The sequence below is a fragment of the Malus domestica genome, chromosome 08 (genome assembly GCF_042453785.1).
Source record: "Malus domestica chromosome 08, GDT2T_hap1".
In the NCBI taxonomy this organism is placed as follows: domain Eukaryota; kingdom Viridiplantae; phylum Streptophyta; class Magnoliopsida; order Rosales; family Rosaceae; genus Malus; species Malus domestica.
Genome location: NC_091668.1, coordinates 27,878,240 through 27,904,127, shown reverse-complemented (window position 1 = coordinate 27,904,127; position 25,888 = coordinate 27,878,240). Strand labels below are relative to the sequence as shown.

Sequence of the window (25,888 nt, the reverse complement as noted above, 5' to 3'; positions counted from 1 at the left end):
GTTCGTCAAACTTTAAAGGTTTCCTTCAATTGGGATCATTGTCTGAGTCAGATTTTTATTATTTTAAGCTATTTGTTGATGTATATCTCTTGGCCAATTTGTAATTATTAAAATAGAAAAAATACAAAGAAAAAATAAAATAAGGAAAAGACAAACAAATTATGGTCTACTTCCATGTCGTTTTGATTGACTTTTGTTTGCTTCTAACTATTTGGTTAGATGAGAGCATGCGCTGGTTAGATGAGAGCATGCACTGGTTACCTATCTTTTATTCAGTTGAATTTTCTTTCAAATCAAATCAGATAAGCAATTTACCGAACTCAGTTGAATTTTCTCTCAAATCAAATCAGATAATTTCAGCAGAAAACACAACACACAAATCAGCAGCAGCAGCTGCCATGGGAGACGTAATAGTGCTGTACGCAGCTCCAGGAATGGGGCATGTCATCTCCATGGTGGAGCTGGGCAAGCTCATCCTCCACCGCTACGGCCCCCACAAGTTTTCCATCACCATTCTCTACACCTGCGGCAGCTTCTTCGACACCCCTAGCATCCCCGCCTACATCCGCCGCATCTCCCACTCCCACCCTTCCATTTCCTTCCGCCAATTCCCTCGCGTCACCAATAAAATTACCCAAAACATCAGCGGCACCGCAATCGTGGTTGACTTCGTTCGCCAGAACGATCCCCACGTCCGCCGTGCCCTCCAAGACATCTCCAAATCCGCCGTCGTCCGCGCCTTCATCATCGACCTCGTCTGCACCTCCGCGATGACCATCAGCAAGGAATTCGACATTCCCACATACTACTTCTACACTTCTGGTGCCGCAGCTCTGGGTGCTTTTTTGTATTTCCCTAAGATCCATGAACAAACCACCCAGAGTTTCAAGGACCTCACCGACACCGTTATCGAATTCCCCGGACGGAAATCTCCTCTGAAGGCTATACACATGATCGAACCGCTGCTCGACCGAGACGACCCTGCTTATTGGGACTTCCTCTCCTTTTGCTCCGATCTTCCCAAATCCAAAGGAATCATCGTCAACACGTTCGAAGAGCTCGAGCCGCCAGCCGTCCTCCATGCCATTGCTGAAGGCCTGTGTGTTCCTGATGGGCCAACTTCGCCTGTGTACTACGTTGGACCATTGATTGACGAAGAAAAAGTATCGGGTAATGATGCAGCTGCGGCCGAGGAGGACTGCTTGTCATGGCTCGATAAGCAGCCAAGTCGAAGCGTGGTTTTTCTCTGTTTCGGAAGCAGGGGATCACTCCCTGCAATTCAACTGAAGGAGATAGCGAAAGCGTTGGAGGCGAGCGGGCAGAGGTTCCTGTGGGTGGTGAAGAAGCCGCCGGTTGATGAGAAAACAAAGCAGGTCCTTGGAGTTGACGACTTTGATTTGGAGGGTGTGTTGCCAGAAGGGTTCTTGGAGAGGACCAAAGACAGGGGGATGGTAGTGAAGTCATGGGCACCGCAGGCAGAGGTGTTGAAGAAGGAATCGGTTGGTGGGTTCGTGACGCATTGCGGATGGAACTCGGTGCTGGAAGCAGTGGTTGCGGGGGTGCCCATGATTGCTTGGCCGTTGTACGCGGAGCAGCATTTGAACAGGAATGTTATGGCGACGGACATGGAAATAGCGATTGCGGTTGAGCAGAGAGATGAGGAAGATGGGTTCGTGAGTGGGGAGGAATTGGAGAGGAGAGTGAGGGAGTTGATGGAGTCGGAAGAAGGGAGAGTGCTTAGAGAGAGGAGCAAGAAAATTGGGGAGATGGCTATGGCTGCTTTGGGAGAGAATGGTTCGTCCACCAGAAACTTGGTTAACTTTGTTAATAGCTTAACATAATTATGCAAGTTCTGGATTTTCATTTGCATTTGGATTTTGGTGAAAAATAAAATAAGAAAAATTGTATCTGTTTGATGACAATTGTATTGTCTTCCCATCACCATTTTTTTTTTTTATAATAAACTCCTCGTTCTTTATATTACCAGACAACTATAGTTTGAAATTGAACCGTCGTTCTTAGCATTACTAGACTGACGGTTTGTATTCTTATGAGCTTGCTCAGCTCCAGGCTCAAGCGTGGAAATAATGTAGGACTGGGCCTGCCCATTATTTCCTGGATTTGTGTCTTTGCATGCTCATTGGTTTGTGTTCGCTTTTTTTGTCGCTTGATTTGTGTTTGTGCTGAAAAATTTCGGAGGGAAGATTTTGTTGTCCGATGAAATAGATGTATCCGGAACATAAGTCGATACATTATGGGTCATAATATAAATGAAAAAAATGCTGTAAAATATATCTTCTCTCCATTTATATGATGACGTGATTTTTTTTTTTTTGGTCGAAATATGATGACATGGTTTACCAACTATATTTTGATACATGAGAAAAATCTTTAGTGGAGAGATTTAGTCTGAAAGTTGGGTAATTATTCTAGGACAGCGTGCACCATATCATCATCTTCTCAAGTCAAACAACATGTAGTAACGTTGACCATCAGCTTAATTCCTCCCAAGAAGATGGATTTCTTTCTTACTAAGTCGTTGGTTCATTTTCGGAAGACGTGATCTTTCAACGATGACCTTAAACAATGAGCTGAGCTGATTCAACAATGTCAAACTTGCTAATTAATTAACGCTTTAGCTAGACCTGTAAACGGATCGGGTTTATTAAGTTTGGATCAGGTTCAACCTGACCCGTTAAGCTAACGGGTCACCCGAACCCGACCCGTTAACAATTAATTTTTTTTTTTTGCATAAAGTTTATTTTTTATTATTAAGACTTTACTAAAATTACTAAAATATCTTCAACTAACCGGTGCTAACGGATGTTAATGGGTCCTAACGGGTCTAACGGGTTGACCCAAAGTGATCCGTTATTTAACGGATTGTTAACGGGTTCATCCGTTAGCAACCCGACCTGTTAAGCATCCACCCAAATACAAATATTAACGGGTTGAGTCGGGTCGGATTAACGGATTGGGTCCAAAATACCAGGCCTAGCTTTAGCGTGTATAGTATCAATGCAGATGTCGCAACCAACAAGAAGTCACAATTCATTCGGCCTGAACATCATCACAACCGCAATTTGGTTGTGACTCGTAACCAAAATACTTGTATTCGACTTCTAATGTCCCAAAGAAGCTAGACCATCTGCAACAATAATGGCTTCACGCAAAGCATGCCGAATATGAGCAACCCGAACATTCACCATCAAACTCCACATATCTTTCATTCGTGAAAGAAGACGCCATGATTGTGGTTTCTCTCCACCAAGTAGGTTGATCAAAATTTGAGAATCTTCCACCAGAATGTTCACAAGACCTAACTTGATAATCTCTCGCCTAAATCCTCCTTCATCACGATGACAACATACACACCAAAACTCAATATCACTATGCTATTGCTACACAGTAACTGGAGTTAATGACAGCTCTGAGAATTTCACGAGATTTTATTAATTATATAGCTCCTCACCAGGTAACAGAAAACTTTATGAGTATAAATATCCAGATACACGATAGTAAACGTAACAGATGCATAAATGAAGCATGTTAAGAATAAAATAAAATAAAAAATCTTGTCATACTATTGTATGACTACAATTCTAGAACAATAATCTGTTTCCTTGGAACCGATTGAACTTTTCCAAGTAGAAGCAGCTAATTGCATAGTCATGGAATCTAGGTATGGTATATCTCAAAATTACAACGGTAAGTCTCTTAGAAACGATTATCAACAAACCACCGCCATGATGAATCTTGGCTGCAATTAATATATCTAATAATTACACTAAACAGTAGGAGGCATTTCGGGTACCTTCTGGTCATTCTTTAGCTATGCATTTGCACCTGCGCTGATGCTCCGAAAGTTCCTGCCATGTTTCGAATTTTTTATTACGTAACTTCCCTTCAATGACACAGCAGAGACAAACATAACATCTTATTCAAAAGAGGGAAAAGAAAGGAAAGGCTAATGTAAACTTTTTCCATTCAAGTCCTTCCCAAGTGTCTCGTTTGAGGAACAATTTATACTGACAAAGTTTCTTCAACAAGGTCAATGTATATAATACCTGAATCTGCTTCTGAAGGAACTTAACATACTCCACTGCCTCGTCTAACATATCGGCAGTATTAGTTTGCTGCAAAGAAAATCGACAGAAGCACCACACCAAACAATTGTAAGCTATTGTTCACAAAACACATGAAAAGTTTGGACAAAATTCATATACACAATATACAGATTTTGAAGTTATTCAAAATATCTTCCGGTTTCTATTCTTTGTACAAAATTTTAAAATGGTTTTACAAATGCTAGGGTTAAGAAGTCGGAAAGACAGAGTTTTATACAAAAATGTTCTCTTGGTCACCTGTTGACCACAGGATGCATGGTCCCTCATCCTTTGATTTGATATCAAGGATTAGATATGCTTTTAATGTTTTAATCTTAACCCTTGATATCTAATCCAAGGGTAAGTGACCATGTATCTTTGGTCACCAGGTGACCAAGAGAATGGGACTCGAGTTTTATAAGTATTAGTATTTAAGTTCGAAGTTTATTTATGAAAGGTAAAAATTTAATTAACATTTTTTTTTTTTTGAAAAGAGAAACAAAAACAATTACACTAGCATGGGACAAAAACAATTACACTAGCATGAAACAAAAACAATTACACTACCATGGGACAAGCAGTCCTATGATGTTACAAAATTGAATAACTAGCAATTACATAACACACACCACAATCTCAATAAATTGTAGCCACAGCCCAATCCGCATGGATGAAGAACATGTTTCTTTAAGCTATTTAGAAACCGAAGACCACTATAATGCCAAACAACACACTCATTCCCGCAAAAGGGATACCTCCTCTCCTCATGTTCCTTCAAAATCATAGCATTCCTTTGATGAAATTGGGGTTCCACCATAAAACCAATTGGCAATATGGGGAGTAGCCCAAGACCATATAAGCACATAGCAAACCTTGTCCCTCACCGATGTGGGACAACTCTCAACATCCTTTAGACACAAATGTTCAAAATCCATCAGCTCCATCATATTTGCACCTTTTCTGCTCCACCGAAGGTACAATCTCTCTCGTTTATACAGTATGCATGACTAGGGAATCATAAAAGTCAACCTTGCCTCCCTAAATAACTTTCTCCATAATCAAGTGGGACCAATGGCCCAAATAACACTAAGTTCACCAACATATACATATTCTTTTCAATAATCTCTCTACTGTTATGGCTCCAATGCAGGCTGCAGCGATGCAACTTATTCCTGCACATGACCTTTTTTCCATACCTTGAAAAATGCACGTGCTACTCTCTTAAAGAATTTCATTCACTCAAATTCTTCAATACGAGATTCAAGTGATTACTACAGTTTGAAGCATGAAAAGTATTGCTATCACATCACCATTATAGCAACGATTACTGTGCGTAGAAATACTCTATTTAAATAGCTCCCAAGCCAAAGATTACTCGCGACCTCTATCTGGAAAAAAATGCGTTAGTGTACTTTTCTCATTCATTGTAATTTTCCTGACCATTATTTTTTTTTTTTATCTGAAAGAGATTATCTTTATCAGTAACATTAAGTCCAAACTTTTACCTACGAGTTAAGCTTGATGGTAATTTGAAATACAATGGGTGCTTACAGTTTACTGCATATCGTGATAATTTTGCATCTCAATAAAAAGCGGAGAAGAAATGAGTTACAAAATACGAAAGTAAACAAGAAGTCATTTAAATGTTTACTAACCATTAAAATTGATGCAGATAATTAAAGCAACCCTTCATAACCCAATGACCTATCATGGGATAATTTTCTTGTAGATACATTCCTTAAACAAGCATCGACCCACGAAGCCTTAAGGAAAGTTGATGCAACATAGAATAGACATGGGTCTGAATTCTAAGATTTCGTCATAAACTAGATACTGATTGCCTAAATTTAAAACCGATATAATGGGTATAATAATGAATACATCAGCCATATACTGTTACCATTTCTGTAAGTTATCTTATGCTGTAAAATGTTTAATTCAAACATCTAGACTCCAAATCTACGAAAATTTGATTGCCTAGATTTAAAATCTAAATACTTGAGAATCCAAACCGAGCCTTAAATTTGTTTGAGATATGATTTTCATACAATTCTATAACTTGAATTAATTTCACCGCTAGTTAGTTTTCAATATTCATGAGACAGATGATAATCATCCAAACATGTTTCAAGTAAGTGATGCAGGACTCGAAGGAGAGATTTTTCCAAGTACCAGGTATTCAGGCGGTACTCCACATGTAATAATACAAGTGGAGTAAATAATATATTTTTTTCTGTGTCCCTCCACTTATTTTATGACACGTGGAGCATCCGCTTGGATACCGGACATTTGGAAAATTTCTCGACTAGAAGAACTAAAATGTGTAGAAAACCGGGGCCCTAAAACCATACAAAAATTGATAAAAATAAAATGAATAGGAGGGAGGGTCAGGCCTCAAGGGTGTACCTTATCCATGCTGGGCACAAGCTCTTGAAGCTTCCTTATGCGATCACTGATCTTAGTCCTCCTGACCTATAATATAACAAATTAACCAACAAAATTAAATTTGGTATTTTATAATTAATATAAATAAATTCCTTCACCTTTCAAATTTCTGGAGAAATATATACAATTAGTGTGTAGGTAACGAGTGATTAATTTAAGTTAATGGAAACAATAACGAACCCTTTCAGCAATGCTCCTGGGATGCGTGGCACAACCACGCTTGGCCCTCACCCTGCAACCCACCGAATCCTCCAATCCTCCTTCCTCCACTTTCTGCCATTTCACAAATTAATCCAGATTACTAAATTTAATTTTAATTAATTAATTAAACTAGATTAACAAACTAATAACCATATAATTCATTAATTAAAAAATAAAAAACTGACCACATGTGTGTCGGAGGAATAGTGGTGTTGCCGGTGCTCCCGAACCCTCTTATTAGCAGAGGAAGAAGGGCTGTTTGGGGACAACGACGACGACGACACAAAGTCGAGGTCGGCCGGAATTCCAAACCCGGCGAAATATCCCCCCGACCCCCCGCCGCCGCCATTAAAATCAGCCGGTGAGCTTTTCTGTCGACTAAGGTACCCAGCTGCAGCATCATACGAAGCTGGATCCACCGTCGTACAAGGTGTGTTGTCGGCAAGAAGCTCAGTCAAGCACTGCGTCGGCTTCAGTGGGTCCACCTCGTCCTCTTCCAGCAGCGCTTCTAACCATGTGGCTGGGGCCGAGCTGTACCGCCCGAGTCCGCCTCCTCCTTGACTCACTTCACCGCCGCTGCTTCCGCCGGCTGCCCGTTGCATCTGCTTTGGACGGACACTCAGACTCAGCTCTTTGCTTGCTCGCTCGCTCGTTCGCTCGCTCCTTCACTACTTTTAATAATAAAATAATAATAGCTTGAATTATTTTCTATTTTTGTTTCCGTCCGTCCTTCCTTTTCCCTCTGAGCTTTTGATGGTTTCAATATTTGGAGAAAGAGAAAAAAAAAAGAAGGGAAAGAGGAAAAAGACTTGTACTTGAGCGACAATTAATGGCCAGACTCAGATCAGTATCTATTTGTAGATTCTTATATTTTTTTTATAATATTTTAATGTTAGTACGTAAATTTCATTAAAAATATAAGATAATAGAGAATTCATACATAATTTCACTTTTAAAAGTCTTGTTCATGTTTCTCTTATAACTTATTACTTTGATTACTTTTGTTTTCTTGCCTCTTCAATGTTGTACCAAATTAAGAAAATGAAATCTCATAGATGAAGAATAACTCACATAATACATGTACATCGATATAGTTTTATGTCAATAAAACAAATATATTTGAACAAAACTTATATATGTCTTCAATTTATTAGTAAATAATGTCACTGTAGCGGTATATCTGTACATGCAAGCCTTTATCCATCAAACCAAAACACTCTTGGATAAAAGTTATATTTTTTTCGTTTCATCTTAAATAAGCGTTAGTGTTAGTGTGGAAAAGGAAACAAACATGATTAATATTCGTGCCAAGCAGTTAAATATATCATAACTGTGCAAAAAAATTAGTCCATGAAGCCGTTTGCGTTAAGAGTTTGATTCAATAGAAGAGTGTTAAAATCTGTAGAATGTCATTTTTGTACTACAGTTTAGTACTATTTATTTTCACTTGTAAGTAAAAGAATTTAGGTTCGATTCTCGTCAAATAAGAATTTGAACCATATTATTGCTAGTCCATTATAAGGGTAAACCCACCTCCTTTCCTTTAATGTAGTTAATATCGCTTGTTCAAAAATTAAAAAAAAATTGTAGAATTCTAATACATAATGTCTCCTTTATTGTGCATGTGATGGAATGTCACAAAATAGTGGCATCGGCTTGTTTGAAAGTGCTTTTGATGAAATTGTTTTTGGATTCCAAAAACACCTTAAATGCTTCCTACAAGTAGTACTGGTTATGGATTGGTTCTTTCAGAAAGTACTTAAAATACCTTTTAATAATTCACTTACATTTTCATTAAGAATCGATTTCAAAAACACTTTCTATAAAAATGTTTTTAATCATTTTATAAATACTTCTAAAAAAATCTATCGCTAGCGTTGAGTGCCTAATAATTGATAAATATCTCCTAACACATAAAGATTTGTCGGCCTTTGATTTAGCAAGTACTCGAAAATGAAATGAAATGATAGCAAATATGTGTTTTCCAAACCGTAGCTCCTCCTTGATTTTGGACCGTTGGATGGGTGGAAAAGGTGTATGATTGGTAAAGTCAACGGTGAATGATGAGTAACAATGACGTGCACGTTACTTATAGGGACAAAGATTGTCTGCCTTTCTTGTTTCCGTGCCCTCTCATACCGTCCTGTTTATATAGTCACGGTTAAGACACGTCAACATTTTATATTACTATTTATTTTTGTCTTATTATCTTCATAAAAAATAATATAAAATATTAATATGACTTAATCGTGATCACAGAACACGAACATAGAAACAAGTAGGGTAGACAATCCTTGTCCTACTTATAGGGGTGGTTGAATATATACGTGTGGTTGGACGGTCACGGACCGTGCAAGGCTGGAGTGCCTCAACGTCATCGTTCTGGACCGATAACGGTGTCTTCAATGTCACAAAGACTGGCAAGCCCCAGACGAGACACAGCGCGTGGATGGACGTATGAATTGAAATGGATACAAGTGTTGACATTGGCGCGTGGAGGTATATTATGTTGGGTAGATATTTAATCTGTGAAGAAAGTTCTGTTGCTTGGTTATGCTTTTTGTGGCAAATTTAAGGAGAGGAGACAGCAATGGTTCCCATTCTACAAAGAGCAAGTTATTGTTTCGGCTTTGGATGTGGACCTTTCACTTGCCGTCTTCTGTACTGCCAGACGAGAAATTTTTTAATGTACTTGAAACACAGTTTAGTACACTATATAAGCGGTTAAATTTTTTTAAGTATCCAACTATTTATATTATGACAGTTGGTGTACCAGAGCGTGTTTTGAGTACACAAAAAACTTTTTCTGCCAAAGGGTTTGTGAGAATAGTGAGGACCCATATTGGTAGGGTTGAGTGTATCATAGCGTATTTCTAGCACAAAATTCCTCTTTTGCTAAAGGGTTTGTGAGAATGGTGGGGACCCATATTGGTAGGGTTGGTTGGAATCCAAACGGCTGAAATGTGTTGGGGAAGACTGATTTTTCAAAAATGGGACTCACCTTTGTACATAAGTAGAATTGTCTGAGCCGCAAAATGATGAAATTGCCCTTCAATAATCGATCTTGTTAATATTTGGTTATTCCCTACGTTCTTTAATTTTCATTATCGTGTATTTAAATATAAGTGAGTGGTATAATCGTTTTTCCACTAATTAAGCGTTTCATATTAATTAACTCTTCTTCTTTTTTTTGAACAAACGATATTATCTACACTAAATGAAAGGGATGGGCTTAGCTTCACAATGTGGTTCAAATTCGTCTTTGGCGAAAATCGAACCTAAGACATCTCACTCACTTATAAAATGAATATCATTAGACTGTAGTACTAAGTGACAACTAATTAACTTATTTTTTAATACATACAACATTATCTACACTAAAGAATGAGGAAGTGAATTAAGCATCACAATAAGCTAATTGTAATACTTTGGTTTAAATTCGCCTTTAGAAATGATCGAACCTAAAACCTAACTAATTTAATTAATTATTTCCTCCATCTCATCATTCCAATTTATTACGTCATAATACCCTAATTTAGGTATAAAAAAATGCGATTGACTAGATTATAAATCAACGAGAGACAATGAGATGTCCACATTCTAATCATTTTAACGGATTTACACATCCTTGAATCCAACTCATAATGAAGATAATAATTATCTTCGAGGATCACACAAACTATGATGTTAACAAAGAATTTCTAGATCATATTAACAAAGTATTCAACCTTCTCTTATCGAATGTTCAGTGTTGTAATTCACATGTCAGTGCGAATAGGTTATTACAGTCTGGGGGGTGTTGGTCTCCAAGAACAATAATTGGTCTCCAAGAACAATAATTTGTAAGTTTTTTTCTTTTTATAGTCAAAGGAAAAGTTAAAAAAGAATTTAAAACAAAATGTGAAGATTATTTTAGAAACAATAATGGGTGGGAAAATGGTGTTTTTACTTTTTAATTTTAACAGTGGTGAAGAAATAAGGTGGGTGGAGAAACATGAAATGTGGTTGACTCTGGCAACTCCTTACATTTTATTCTACTAGCTTATTGCCACAAACTCATGCTTATGGCAATTTTTTTTTTTTTGGTATATTTTTATCTTGTAACTTTTATAGCTTTTAATTTTCTTTTTTTTTTAAATTGTTATTATTAAAAGAAGAGTTCAAAACTATTATAATAATTTATTAATTTTACTCTCTTTATCATTTTATTATTTTATCTAAACTACATTAATAAAATTCTCTTTGTCAACTAAAAGAGGGTAAAAAGACAATTTTGTCTTCTACCACAATACAAAATCATGAGCAGTAAAGCAAATTCACACAAACTAAATTTTACAGTTTTTTTTAAAGCCTCACCCAAGGGTGATCCTAACATTCTCTAATTTTGAAAACTAAAATATAAAAAAGAAAACTTCTCTCTAATCCACATTCATTTTTTTTTCCTCCCTTTCTCCTTCTCATTTTAAAATAAAAATAAAAATTATTTTCACACACAGAGTGTGGGGCATATGCTAATTTCTATAAACTAAATTCTTTTTATTTTGGAAACTCTTATTAAGCAAGGATAAATTTTTTTGGTAATTTGAATAATTTACTAAAGGGTTTTCGACACGTCCCCGATCCCCATATCCTCCAAACATCAGGATAGGCACATGTTGGCCGACATCCGAGAGTAACGAAGTCATTTTAACATGCACGCAAGTTATGAAGAAAGAATGAACGTAAATAAAATATGTAAATTTTAACATAACAAAATATGCGAATGCGGGAACATGTTCAGAGCATATAACTAATCAAGAATAATACGAAATGAATATTATAAAAAGGTACGAACAAAGGAATGGGTCTTCCACCGAGAGGACTCAATACCGATACGGGATTGCATTCACGCCAGGATCGTATGCCTTGATTCTAAGTCTGAAGGGAGCGCAAAAACAAAGCGTAATTGGACCAAAGTTTAATATAAATAATAATAATAATAAGAAAACCGTTTTCTTTCGAACATACTAACCCTCTATTTTGAAAACACATATAGCATAATATGTAATGGGTTTTCCGAAAACCCTAGCATGCCATAAAACATTCGTAAAACATGTATGTATAAAACAACACTCAATAATGGTAACATAGTCACTTGAAGGCAATTCCATAAAACCTTTGTAAATCATAAGATAATGTACGTAACTAGGGGTATCATAGTCGCCCGAAGGCATAAGCATCACCCAAAGGTAAAGTTGTACGACACTGGGTTACGCCAATGAAGAAATATGGTAGGTTCCATCACCCGAAGGTGAAGCTGAATGACTCTGGATTACACTAGAGAAGAAAAAACATAACACTACACTAGCCGTGACTAATGAAGTTGTCCGACACTGGTTTCGCCAGTGAAGCTAGAAGTATGTCATAGATATCTTACTACTCATCAATTGTGTCATATGGCCATAGACTGATACATACTTGTGTTGTGTGTATGTGTTGTATGATTACCCACTAAGTAAGCACAAAAAACATAAACTTAATCTTTCCAAATCATATCATTGGAGCTCAATAGCTCAAACATCATATCATAAAACCGTAGGAGCATTCTAGCTCAAATCATCATCCTAAATCCATATTCACAAGTCCATAATATCTCGAAAGGCGTAAAAACAATAGTTCGTAAAATCTTTTATAAAACGTAAGTTCGATAAATCATAAATATGCATAAAATGTAAAATTATGAAATCATGCTTTTTGTGAATGCAAGCCTAGTATTTTAATAAAAATCATGCAATTTGATAAGGGGTCCACTCATATATACTTCGTCACCAAAGAGTCGTGCAAACTAAAGAGGATGGGGTCGCCACTAACAAACACACCTCAGAACGAGACAAACAGATTGGTACCCTTCTCGATGTCTAACTTGCACGTGGTTTGGCCAGATTATGGCTTGGAAGGTTGTAGGCTTTGCCAAAAAATTGGGTTTTTCGCTGGATTTCAATTTGGGACCCAGTGGTGGCCAAAGTTGGCCGAAAAAAACCTACAAAGAGTCATCCCCCCGCCGAAAAACTAGGGAAGACTTTCCCCGAGAAGTTCTTCGTTGGAAACAACGACAACTTGCCAGAGAAAAACTTGAACAGTGGCAGAGCTACTGTGCAGCGAGAAAATAGAGATTTGAGAGGGCATGGGGATAATGATGGGATTGTCATTGTTGTTGTTGTATGTGTGTATGTGCGTGTGCGGCTCGGAGAGAAGAGAAAAGTGCAAAGAGATGATAGGGAAGGCAAATGAAAGAGAGTGAAATAAGAGAAAGAGATTGATGGGAAAAGGGGGTGCGGGGAACAAGGAAACATATGTGGGCCTTAGTGGCTCACACGACAAGGCCAAAAAAGCCGAAATGGGAAAATATCCTACGAACATAAAATTGCCAAAACCCCTAACGTTTCAAATTTCAGTAAAATGGTCGTCATAACTCCAAATCTAATTTCATTCGCGCCTACGTTTTCATAAGAATGGGTATTACAAGGATACGTTAACAGAATGGGTTATACGTCTCCCGATACGAGGGTCAACTAAAGTCTGCGATTTCACCTCAATGGGCATTTTCCTAAAATCACACTTTTAAAATTAATAAAACTGTAAAATTAGGGATGGGTGGTTACAGTTTTTATCCGTCCTTGAAATTGACCCCTCATTAAATAGTCCATAAAATAAAAATTTGATAAATGTAGACCCTGAAATGGGTATTGGAAAAAAATGTAATCATTCTGACACAATTTTATTAAAAAAATTGTTATGTACTGATATGGTATATAACTAGTCCCATAAGTCTAATTATATGTTAATATATGAATTAAAAATATTTAGATGATAATGTCAATTTCTATTTTTATTTTTAATATACCAAACATAATTTTTGTGACATCTCGTCCTGAAATTTAATGTATTTTATTCCCAGTAGCAATTAAATTTCTAAAATATCCCTGAGATGCCACGTAAGCCTTCCACGTGGACCTCAATTTTCCTTTCACTTTCTCACTTTTATTTTACTATTTCTAAACAGTACTTATTTTCACGAACACGTGGCTGCAGACAGAATTCAATTCGGAGTTATAACGAACAAGTCAAGTTCGAAATTGTGTAAAAATACCTGAGACATATTTGCCCCTTCCTTTATCATATAATTACATTGAAGTCCCCCTGAGTATTTGTACGAGATCTAAATACGAGGCCCTAAATATGGTATAAACAAGTATAAAATGTCGCATGACATCTTTATTCATTATATATGCTCATTGTTACATTTGTGCTAACATGCCCGACCCTGATATTCCCCGAACACCAGGGTAGTCGCGTGCTGGGCGACACCTAAAGGTGACGAAGCCATATTAAGATGCATGAGAACTATGAATATGAATAAAATAATAGAAATTAAGAATATTCCAGGAATATTCTATCCTGGTTGGGCTGGTGGATTTGGGCCGAAAGGTCCTAGGCCCAAAGGCCTGGTTTCAAAGGATTTTGGGTTGGGTTTCAAAGGAATTAGGTTTGCCCATTTGGGCCGATGTTCCATGGCCCAAGGCTCGGGTTAGGGTTTTACAAATATGGGTTTGGGTTTAGATAAGGCCAAAAGCCTTAGCTTTGGGCTTTAACAACTAAGCTGGGTTCATAGCCCAATAAGTTGGGCCGATCTAATTAATGGGTAGGGTTTGACTAGCCTCTAGGCCGAGTTGGCCTGATTTTAAAGGAAGGAGAAAGTCGGAGCTTCCATGCTCCGTTCAACCTTGAAACGTGACCAAAACATGCAAACCAATATACCAAATTGAAGCCTGTGAAGCAAGGAAGAGATTCGTACCATTGGGAGGTCGAGAGTTGGCCAGAAAACGCCTACAAACCTCCAGTTTTCTGCGAAAACTGGAAATGCTTCCATCAAAGCATTTTTTTGCATTCAAACATTCTAAGTTTCTAAAAAACAACCCAATCTAACTTATAACAACAACTAAAGAGGTCTAGGGTGCTTACCATGGTCGGAGATTCAAGAAACTCGCCAGAGGTCACAAGCACAGTGATCGTGCTACTGTGCCAAGAATGAGAGAGGAATAGATGGTTGTCTAGCCCTAGGTGGTCATCATAGTCAAAAGGTGGTGATGAGGGTGTGTTGTTGTTAATGTTGTAGGTGTGTAAGTATGTGTAGGTGTTGGTCGCCAGGGAAGAGAGAGCACTGAGAGTCGAGAGGGAGAGCTGAGATAGAAAGAGAAATAGAGAAAGAGAGATAGAGAGATAGAGAGAGAGAGAAACGGGAGAGGTGAGGGAGAGAGAGCAATTTGGCCCGGGGGACAAAATTCAGGAGTAGGCCCCTTGGCACACCCATTAAGACCCAAAAACAATTTTAAAAGAAAAATATCTAGCCCAAGGTGAAATTTCACGAAAATACTCCCTTCATTCTGATAAAATCGGGGCAAGTTGTTACATGTGCACGATGTTTATTAGTTAGTTGTATTGTCATGGGCAGTGACTAGCTTCACGTGTATGTTCACATGCACCGTTTACATTCCCTTTGGATCCAGAGTTAGGTGCCAACCTGTCCCTAGGTTTGTTATTTGAACTCGTATGTGATGTGCGCAGTGCTAGCTTCACATGATGTAGTACTAGAACATAAAACCTACACCCAACTTGTTCATGCAGCTACTTTCTGTATGACTTGTGTGCCTAAATAGATAATGAGCGATGATTTTCATAAAAATGAATTTTTAATGATTTTCATAACCGTGATCTTATGACAGCTATTTGAGTTTTGATGATGAGATATTTCGTAATAGCACCCTATATCCTTTAACTCATTTGTGCTACAGGTTCCCTACTAGCTATTATTATATTATTACTTTGGGAAATCATATACTTGTTTTACATCGAGGGGTTGCACGTTTTCAAAAAGGTTTCAAATTTTTTTATTTTTCTAGGTCCATTCACCTTTGTTTTTCGCACCTCTAGGACATAGAGATTGAGCTCGTGGGAGTACGAGGTTTCAGTGGAAGTAGCTGACGGTCAAAGTCGTTTGCTTATGTACTAAATAATCATCCTTTACAAATGAGACAACTTTTATCTTTCTGCATTATGCTTTGAACTTCACGTTTTGTAATAAGGGTTACCACCCAATTGTGCACTCTGTCTTATTTATTTAAAGTTTAAATTTATTCTCACTTTTACACATCAATTTTATTTTATGGTTTCGTCACCTTCCGGGTGTTGGCCAACACATCATGATTCAAATGGACACGTGGACATTCCAGGTCGGGATGTGTCAATTTTTTTTATTATTAAATTTTTTTTAATTCACATATTAATATTTAATTAGACTTGTGGGATCTAGTTATGTGCTGCGCACATAGCATAATATTTGACAAACTTGTGACAGAATGACCACATTGATTTGCAACAATTCTTTTCAAAGATTATATTGATCGATTTTCAATTGCATTATTCATTTTAATAAAGTGTGTCAATTTCAAAGACTATTTGTGATAAAAACTATTAATCTTGCCTCTACCTTTAGGTTAGAGGTTACCCCCTAAAAATGGATCTTTTCTTTTCACCGGTTACCTAAATCATTTTTATGGTAGGTCCCATAATCATATTTTTTGTTTAATTTACACCCTCACAAACCCTCAATCGATCCGTGTGTTTTCTTTTTCTTGAAATTTTTGAGGGTTTAAATGTAACAAAAAATTCATACAGGGGGTTAATAATAATTTCATAAATACAAAAGTAAAAAGAAAAAAGAAAATAAGAAGAAGAAGTTAAACTGCACTGTGTCTCTACTATTCCAATGTCTGGTTTCGGTTTGGAATCTGCGTCTGGCTATAAACCCGAATCGTAGGAAACCCCTTGGAACTTGCGTTAATCGGTGTGCGGTGGTGTAGCTATGGCGACTATGGTGAGCTCGGCCGGTGGGCTACTAGGGATAGGCAAAGGTTATGACGGGCGGGTAATCGCGGTTATTTATTCATAACCGTTTATTCTCATATCCGCATAACCGTTTACCCGTTGAGTAATTGTCTAAACGGTTATATCCATATCCATAACCGTTTATAAACGGTTAACCATATTCATAATCGTGTACCCATTTAACCGTAACCGTTTAGTACCCATTTACCTATTTATTGTTTTTAAACCCATTTATCCTTTCTTTTTTACAATTTACTCATTTTTCACCCGTCTACGTGTTTTTTAAAAACTTGAAAATTAAAAAAGAAAAATTTGTCATAATTTTGTTTTTCTAACAATTAAGCACCGTTATAGGTACATTACATTTTCGCATTTTAATTTTTTAAATCCGTATACCATTCTAATAATTGAAATAATAGTTTATAGACGATATTTTTAACTGTTAGCAATGAAGATAATATAAAATTTGCTAAGTATTCTTAGGTTAAGAAAACTGTTAAAATATAGTATTCTTGGGTTATTTAACTTAGAATGTAAAGTATTAACATAATATATATAATGGACCATGAAATTTAAAGTGGTTAAGGAAAACTATATTATATTAGCTATAGAAATCATGATAGCATTGATCTAAGTTTTGTCCGATAGGGAACATGATTTGTATTAATTTTACATATATAAAATAAATAGATAAATGGTTATCCATTTATAACCGCGGTTAATACCTATAACCGCTCATTTAAATTTCACGGATAAACGGTTATATGTACAATATAACCGTTTATTTATTTAAAGAGTTACCATATCCGTTACCGTGAAATTTAAATGTACCGCTAACCGCGGTAACCATAACCGATGGTATTTGCCCATCCCTAGCTACTAGCGATGCTGAACGAGTCCCATCCTTTGCTCAAGCTCCACGCTTTGTCCAACCTCAACAACTTGGTCGACAACTTTGGCCCGAGATTTCCACCAGCGTCCCCGTCATGTACTCTCTCTCTCTCTCTCTCTCTTTAATTAAATTTTTCGTTTTCATTATATTTTTTTCTGAATGCTTGTGATTCGTGGGGTGTGTTCGTGTTTCGCTTGTTCCAAGAGGAATAGTTTGAATTTTGTGTGTATTTTGGATTATTGAGCAGCTAAGGGGACGCGTGAACTCGAATATTTTGTTTTGTTTTCGATTTTGTGCGAATGAGAACAGTGTTTCAATTTTTAGTTCCAGTCAAGAGAATTAGGATTTTTTTTTTTTAATGACGAAGAGATTGAATTTCAAAGTTGGAGATTTACAATTGTTTTGTGGGTGGTGGTGGAAGTGAGCATTGTGTAGGCTGCAGTAATTGACATCATGCGGGCGTAGTGGATGCTATATAAAGCTTCTAAGCCTATAAGGAGGCAGATAATGGGGTTTCCGTTGTCTTCAAATCTGCATTGGGTAGTTGAATTGTACATTTAAGGCAGTGTTGAGAAATAAGGCTATGGTTTGATTATACAATCGACACGAGAAATGCAGCTAAGTTTTACTTAATTAACTCTGCAGTAAAAACTATAATGGTTGCTGATATGGATTAGTTTGTTAACAAACAATAAAGGTCGTACCCAGTGCACAAGGCTCCCGCTTTACGCAGGGTCTGGGAGAGGTGAATGTCGGCTAGCCTTACCCCCATTTATGGAGAGGCTGCTCCCAACAATAAGTAAATAAAATTATTAGACAAATAAAATTGACCATGTTGTAACCTGTCTCATAATTTTTATTTATCTATGCTTATTTGTTTTTCTGTTTTGGCTTATACACAAATAAGTAAATAGTTTAAGTGTATTTTGAAAATGGTAGTACAAGTAAAGGCCTAGAAACTTTTCATTTTACAGAAATAGGTTTCAAATGATGATAATTTAGGTAGATAGTGAACGTACAAAGTTTTGTTGTTTGACTTTGTCTTTTGTTGTCTCAATTGTGAATACTTATCATGATGTCTTTTTGTTTCTCAGAGAAAGTTTGTATGGAGATGAAGAGTTTGATCAACATCAAAGACAACTGGCGGCATTGCTTGTGTCAAAGGTAAAAGTTAACTGCTGTGCAGCCTTCCCTTTTAAATTAGTGTGGGAGTTCGAAAGTTATTTTTAATCAATCAATTTGGTTGCAATTTTGCACACAAATAAGGTTGGGAAAATCTTTTGGCGACCTGGACCCTGTTGGCTGAATTTTATAAGGTTGCATTTTTTTCGTTCTAACAGCCAAGAAATTCTTGAAAAACATCAATGGATTAGTAATACTGAGTATTTGCATGCAATCTGCCATGTTAACTTTGAAGTTCGTTTGTCTCTCTTTCATTTGTGGGTGTAAATTCCTAATTTCTTCTGTAATGTAAGCTTAACTACTTTAATCTTTTGTTTACATGATCTTTTTCCTCACTCCAGGTTTTCTATTATTTGGGTGAACTTAATGATTCACTCTCCTATGCCCTTGGAGCGGGTTCGTTATTTGACGTGTCAGAGGATTCTGATTATGCCCATACTCTTCTAGGTAAGCATATATTTTTTTTAAGTATGATACTCTTAGGTAGAGGTCGCACTTGGTGCGATGGCAAGTGCCTTCGCCCATGAGCGGTAGGTCTCGGGTTCGAGACTTGGGAGCAGCCTCTCCATAAATGGGGGTAAGGCTAGCTGACATTCACCTCTCCCAGACCCTGCGTAAAGCGAAAGCCTTGTGCACTGGGTACGACCTTTTATGATACTCTTAGGTAATAAACTGACTTCACTTTGTAAGCAATGACTGAGTACAATCTACAATGTACTTTGAGGGTTAGAAGACTGTGAAAGGACAATGCAAGCAAGTTTAAGATATCTCAAACTAGATAATCAATTCTGCTTCTTGATCTAGTAGAACATCATCTCTGATATTGTTAGAGGTGGATTTGCATGGAACTTTGAGGATACACAACCACAATTTATTTACATGACATATTTGGTTGTTTGCTCCTCCTCAGCTAAAGCTATAGACGAGTATGCCAGTCTTAAGTCTAAGGCAGCAGAATCAAGTGCTGAAGCAGCAATGTGGATCCTAGATTGGAGGCAATTGTAGAGAGAATGCTGAACAAGTATGCAGGCCTCTAATGTTTTTAAATACAGTTCTTCATTACCTTTGGTTTTCTTACCTGTTTTCCCCCTTAGGTGTATCATGGATGGAAAGTACCACCAAGCTATGGGGTTGTAATTGAATGCCGAAGATTGGATATACTTGAGGAAGCAATCACAAAATGTGAAAATGTTCATGGAACTCTGTCATATTGCATAAATGTCTCTCATTCCTTTGTTAATCTTAGAGAATGTAGACGTGAGGTAAGATGATACCTTATTGGCTTGTAACTTTTAGATACATTTGATTCTTTTGATAACATGAAGACGTGTGATTTCATAGCTTTAACATGTAACAAAGGTGTGCATAATGGATAGTACATAAAGTGTGCATAATGGATAGTACATGTATAACAAAGGTGTGCATAATGGATACTACATGTATTACAAAGGTTTGTATAATGGATAGTACAGTACATTGCACAGCTTTAACATGTGTTTGCACTTTCATGATGTAGTTTAGATTTCTTTTCCATATTAATTTCGCATTTCATATCATATTATGCTTAAAGAATGTGGAGTTAATTAAAATAGGAGAAAATTGTTTAGAACTCTAGGGGTTCTGATGATGGTGTTATAGATGTACCAGTGGATGTTGAGTTTTGAGTGAAAGAGCCTTATTTGGAAGAGTTAGAATACAATTGCTATACATGGAAGAGTTGGAATATAATTACTATGACAGAATTACAAGCAATTTTGTAGTAAACCTGGAAGACGAGTTTTAATTCCTTTTTGGCTGTTCTTTGTTGGTATATGAAAGTTGGGTTACATATTTGCCAAGGTATTAGGAAATGTGTTCCAGCACTCAGTTGGAGGTGTTTGATGGGTACACATGCCAGATTGGACAGATTACATCTCTTACATAGGTAAGCTAGGTTATAAATCTTAGAGGTGTTCTCTTCTTTTTTCGTCTTTCATCTGTTGTATTCCAGGTTACATGCTCCGAAGTTAAATCTTGATGTTAGAGAAAGACGGGGATTTAACTGTTTTGGAACCAAAACCAAAGGCTTTCAGACGATTGATTGGAAATTGTCTGTTTTTTTTTTTTTTTTTTTTCTTTTTTTTTGTGGCCTGTTGGTGTCCAATTTTCTTTGTTATGCTTCCATATGTGTCATGTTTGATAATTTCTCACACTTTGACAGAAGGGACTGTGTAGTGAGTCAGACCTTTTTTTCTCCTTTGGTTCTTTGTTACAGGTACTTCGTCTTCTGGTAAATGTGTATCAGAAACTGCCTTCTCCAGATTACTTGAGCATTTGTCAGTGTCTCATGTTCTTAGATGAACCTGAAGGTGTTGCAAGTATATTGGAAAAGCTTCTGCGTTCTGAAAACAAGGACGATGCGCTCTTGGCATATCAAGTAGCCTTTGATCTCATAGAGAATGAACACCAAGCTTTTCTCTTAAGTGTGAGAAACCGCCTTTCACCTCCCAAGCCTCAGCCATCAGAAGCCAGTGAAGCTGCTCAAAATGAAAGTTCTGCTCCAGAGGATGTTCAAATGACAGACGGTGGTTCTACTTCTAATGTGAGTGTGCTTGATGATCCTAAAGAAGTAATGTATTCTGAGAGGGTAACAAAAATTAAAAGAATTTTGTCTGCCGAGACATCAATACAGTTTGACTCTACAATTTTTGTACAGTCATAACAAGTGAGGCTTCTGTTTTCTTCCCTCTTTTTTTTTTTTTTTTTTTTTTTTCATGTAAGCAAGCATCAGAACTTTTGTTTCTTCTGAATTGAGCGGTGGTTAAATGTTTTGACTGTTTTGAAATTTGAATATAGGTCCGATCTTATTCTGAAGACAATAAAGCAGTCTGTTGAGATGAGAAATAGTGTATGCCATAGTGCAACCATTTATGCTAATGCAAGTATGCGTGCTGGAACGACTGTGGACACATTTCTTAGGGAGAATCTGGTAAAGCACATATCTTAAGTTTTTCATTTCGCCACCGTCTCCATTGGCATATTTCTTTGTTATCAATATCGACAACATCAATTTAAATTGTCAGGATTGGTTGAGCAGAGCCTCAAATTGGGCAAAATTCAGTGCGACAGCAGGGTTAGGTGTTATTCATAGAGGCCACTAGCAACAAGGAAGATCTCTGATGGCACCTTACTTGCCCCAGGGTCGGGATGGTGGCGGCAGTCGATACTCTGAAGGCGGTGCTCTGTATGCTTTGGGTCTCATTCATGCCAACCATGGCGAGGGTATCAAAGAATTCCTTCGTGATAGCCTACGTAGTACTAATGTAGAGGTGTGTACTTTGTAAATTAGCGATCACATCTTTTTGTGCATATTTGGTATATTGCCAATTTTTTTTTAATGGGATCTCTTTACGCAGGTTATTCAACATGGTGCATGCTTAGGTCTTGGCTTATCAGCTTTAGGAACTGCTGATGAAGAGATCTATGATGACATTAAAAATGTGCTGTATACTGACAGTGCTGTTGCGGGTGAAGCTGCTGGGATTAGTATGGGTTTGCTTATGGTTGGAACTGCAAGTGAGAAGGCTAGTGAGATGCTTGTTTATGCACATGAGACACAACATGAAAAGATCATCAGGTATAGAAAATTGTGTGATCTTTTTGTTGTTTCCTCTCGGCATTCTTTACCTAATAATACTATTAAGCAAAGTATGATCATTTATGATCTGTGGTGGGGATAATACGTTTAGGGTCTTTGCTAACCGTATAGTATGTTGCAGGGGGTTAGCATTGGGAATTGCCCTGACAGTATATGGAAGAGAAGAAGAAGCAGACACTAATTGAGCAGATGACAAGGGATCAAGATCCTATACTACGTTATGGTGGTGTGTATGCATTGGCATTGGCCTACAGTGGGACAGCAAACAACAAAGCCATTTGTCAGCTGCTGCATTTTGCCGTGTCTGATGTGAGTGATGATGTCAGGAGGACTGCTGTTCTAGCACTTGGGTTTGTGCTGTACTCTGAGCCCGAGCAGGTTGGTACTTTCTTACTTGTCCATTGCTATGCCCTATCCAAATCAATTTGATGCTGCTGCCGTATTTTATTTTTTTATTTTTTTATTCTCTTATGATGCCTTTGCATCTCCGAAATTGCGCAAACTGCAGACGCCTAGAATTGTCTCCCTGCTATCTGAGTCTTACAACCCGCATGTTAGTTATGGTGCTGCTCTTGCAGTAGGCATTTCCTGTGCTGGTACTGGCTTGAGTGGGGCCATATCTTTGCTGGAGCCTCTGACTTCAGATGCTGTTGATTTTGTGCGCCAAGGTGCTCTCATTGCAAAGGCTATGGTCATGGTCCAGATTAGTGAAGCCAGTGATTCTCGTGTAGGAGTTTTCAGGTACTGCTCTCTGTCTCTGTCTCTGTCTCTCTCTCTCTCTCTCTCTCTCTCTCAAAACACAAATCCCGTGCAAGCCAATGATCTTAACTGTCTATTTCTTAGGTTTTATTTTCAAGGATAAACCATAGGAAAAACCTACCAAATTGAAAGTCATTAGTTATCTATCTAGACAAAATAAGGCAACCATAATGTGCTACAATGCTCACGGTGATAATCAAATGGTTAAAATGGTTTCCGAAAGTTTATCCGAATTGGAAGTTGTTAACCACTTTATTCTGAGAAAGAAGATTGTATACTTATGTATGTCTATCCATAGGAGTAGCTTCGTATGAGGGATCCCTTGTATGAGCAATTTCTAGGGATAATGTTGTAGGTCCAGCAACAATGTGGTCTAATGATTAGAACCGTTTACTTTTTAGGTTTCCATTCAATATCATCTTTACAAAAAACCGGCCAAATTGAAAGTCATTCAGTCATCTAACTGCTATCAAATAAATAGATTAGTAGTTGTGATAAACATTGAAATCATTGTGTGATGATACTATGGCCAAACAATTTTTGGTTTGGCTGATTAGTTATAAGAATGATCCTAGAAAATGGGAGTGTTCAGAACATTGGACCGTAATGCTGGTTGAGTCCCACAGCATGGAGTCATATATAGACAAAAATATCGTTATCTATTTACTATCCATGATGTCTGAAATTTAGAAAATTTAGTTAGCTTGTTTTATTTTTGGTTCTGCTGTTTTTTAAATATAGGCAGCAATTGGAGAAAATTATTCTTGATAAGCATGAGGACACCATGAGCAAAATGGGAGCAATCTTGGCCGCCGGAATTCTTGATGCTGGTGGAAGGAATGTGACCATCTCACTTTCTAAGACAAAACATGATAAGGTCACCGCAGTTGTTGGCCTTGCTGTTTTCGGCCAGTTTTGGTATTGGTATCCCCTTATTTATTTCATAAGCTTGGCATTCTCACCAACAGCCTTGATAGGACTGAACTCTGACCTGAAAGTGCCGAAGTTTGAGTTCATGTCACATGCAAAACCTTCGCTGTTTGAATATCCTAAACCGACGACTGTGCCAACTGCCACATCGGCTGTAAAACTCCCCACTGCTGTACTGTCAACATCAGCAAAGGCAAGCAAAGCTAAGGCCAAGAAAGAAGCAGATCAGAAGGCAAATGCTGAAAAGTTATCAGGGGCGGAGGCTTCATCTTCCCGTGCAAATACTGAGAAAGGAAAATCAAGTGAGAAGGATGGGGATTCAATGCAGGTAAGTCCTGTCTCACCCGTTCCTCCTCTCTCTTACGCTATTTCAGAGAGTTCATTGTCTACGGTTTATGTTTCTTACAAAAGTTGCTCGTTTGATGACATACTAGTTGTTGAAATTCTACCATAATCATCGTCTTATCTATACACACAAACAGTAGGTACTGTTGGAAGAAAAAAGACCTCTGATTAATTCAAAATCCCCCCTTCCTTTTGGCAGGTTGATGGCCCAGCAGAAAAGAAATCCGTGCCCGAGCCTTCTTTTGAGATTTTAACCAACCCTTCTAGGGTGGTTCCTTCTCAGGAGAAGTACATCAAATTTCCGGAAGAAAGTAGATACGTGCCCATTAAGTTAGCGCCTTCGGGGTTTGTTCTCTTGAGAGACCTGTGACCTACTGAGCCCGAGGTGCTTTCACTCACAGACACTCCCTCTTCCGCAACTTCTGCGGCTGGTGGTGGATCAGCAACTGGACAGCAGGATTCTGCATCGACCATGGAGTTGACGATGAAACTCGGCCTCCTCAGGTTCGTATTTTCCTGGGAAGTGATTTTCACATCCTTTTTTAACTTTTCACTCATTTTTCTTTATTTATAGCCATCGGATTAAATAAATTAAACAGAATCAATACCCAAAATTAAACGGGTGTATAAGAGTTGCACTTTGCACCCATCTAGTATAGGGTCAGTAACATTTTGGTCCTTTACTTTTTTTTATTTTTGAATATATTATATTATCTACACTTATAAATAAAGAGAAATACCACCAAACCATTGCATTAAGTAGCTGGTCCTTGGTCTTTAAAATTGACATTTTACTAACATCGAGATATGGGTTCCTACACTTTTAGCCCTCTTAAGTTTAAATAAATTTCCGACTGAAACAGACGGTTGGTTTATTTTTTGTTTGCATGGTCACTAATTGATTAACAAATTTTATATGAACAAATAAGATTCTTTGCTTAATGAAAATTATAGCTTTTCAAATATAGATAGAAATGAATCGGGTAGTGTTATTCATACACTTATTTTATCTTTCATACACATTTGTTAATTTTTGTTTATTAATCAATTTATTTGATCGACAGCCAGAATTTGAAAGGATTGTATGAAAAGTAAAAAATAATGTCCCTTGAGTGTCATGTAAATAATGTAGCAGTTTTTTTTTTCTTTTTTTTTTTTCTGCCAATGGTCGCGGCATAATGTGCAGTAATTTGCAACTTTTAGGACAGTAAAAGTGTCGATTTTTAAGATATAAAAGCTAAATGGTTACATATGCGGGGTGTAAATTGTAATTCACACTTAAATTTCACATATTCAATTAAGTCACTTGAAAATTTTCTTCAATGCTACAGAGCTTTGAATGGCTAAGATTTAAAGCCACAAATCTGACGGTTGTAAGAAATGATGGAGATTGAAAAACATAAGACCGGATAACTTGCTCTGAGCAGGTAAAAGTTAAAGCCTGCTTATCTAACACATCAGACAAAA

The 25,888-nt window shown here is 37.3% G+C and overlaps 2 protein-coding genes and 1 pseudogene across 3 annotated transcripts; 2 read left to right on the top strand and 1 right to left on the bottom strand.

The window, feature by feature from the left end:
- Nucleotides 1-202: 202 nt before the first annotated feature.
- Nucleotides 203-1,978, top strand: LOC114819108 (UDP-glycosyltransferase 88F4-like). Its single transcript, XM_070826035.1, has one exon. It carries the CDS (start codon nt 228-230, stop codon nt 1,839-1,841), a length of 1,614 nt encoding a protein of 537 aa, XP_070682136.1. The 5' UTR covers nt 203-227; the 3' UTR covers nt 1,842-1,978.
- Nucleotides 1,979-3,519: 1,541 nt separating this feature from the next.
- LOC114826630 (transcription factor bHLH80-like) lies at nt 3,520-7,590 on the bottom strand. Of its 2 annotated transcripts, none has more exons than XM_029107303.2 (5): nt 6,938-7,590; nt 6,732-6,824; nt 6,513-6,578; nt 4,068-4,136; nt 3,520-3,869 (listed from the first exon to the last, which is right to left on the bottom strand). In XM_029107303.2, the coding sequence occupies exons 1-5, from the start codon at nt 7,352-7,354 to the stop codon at nt 3,822-3,824; spliced, it is 693 nt and encodes a 230-aa protein (XP_028963136.1). In that variant the 5' UTR covers nt 7,355-7,590; the 3' UTR covers nt 3,520-3,821. The 2 variants fall into 2 exon arrangements, with proteins under 2 accessions (XP_028963136.1, XP_028963135.1); XM_029107302.2 differs by having other exon boundaries at nt 3,520-3,904; nt 6,938-7,584.
- A 9,971-nt stretch (nt 7,591-17,561) lies between these two features.
- On the top strand, nt 17,562-25,204 carry LOC114826629 (26S proteasome non-ATPase regulatory subunit 1 homolog A-like; annotated as a pseudogene).
- The last annotated feature ends 684 nt before the right edge of the window (nt 25,205-25,888 follow it).

Bases quoted from the DNA above. Each gene is read 5' to 3' on its own strand.
- LOC114826630 (XM_029107302.2), bottom strand. From the start codon at position 7,354: ATGCAACGGGCAGCCGGCGGAAGCAGCGGCGGTGAAGTGAGTCAAGGA. The intron at 6,579-6,731 runs GTTCGTTATTGT...GTTATATTATAG, and splicing joins CCAGGAGCATTGCTGAAAGG to GTCAGGAGGACTAAGATCAG. The intron at 4,137-6,512 runs GTACACCCTTGA...TTTTCTTTGCAG, and splicing joins TTGTGCCCAGCATGGATAAG to CAAACTAATACTGCCGATAT.
- LOC114819108 (XM_070826035.1), top strand. From the start codon at position 228: ATGCGCTGGTTAGATGAGAGCATGCACTGGTTACCTATCTTTTATTCA.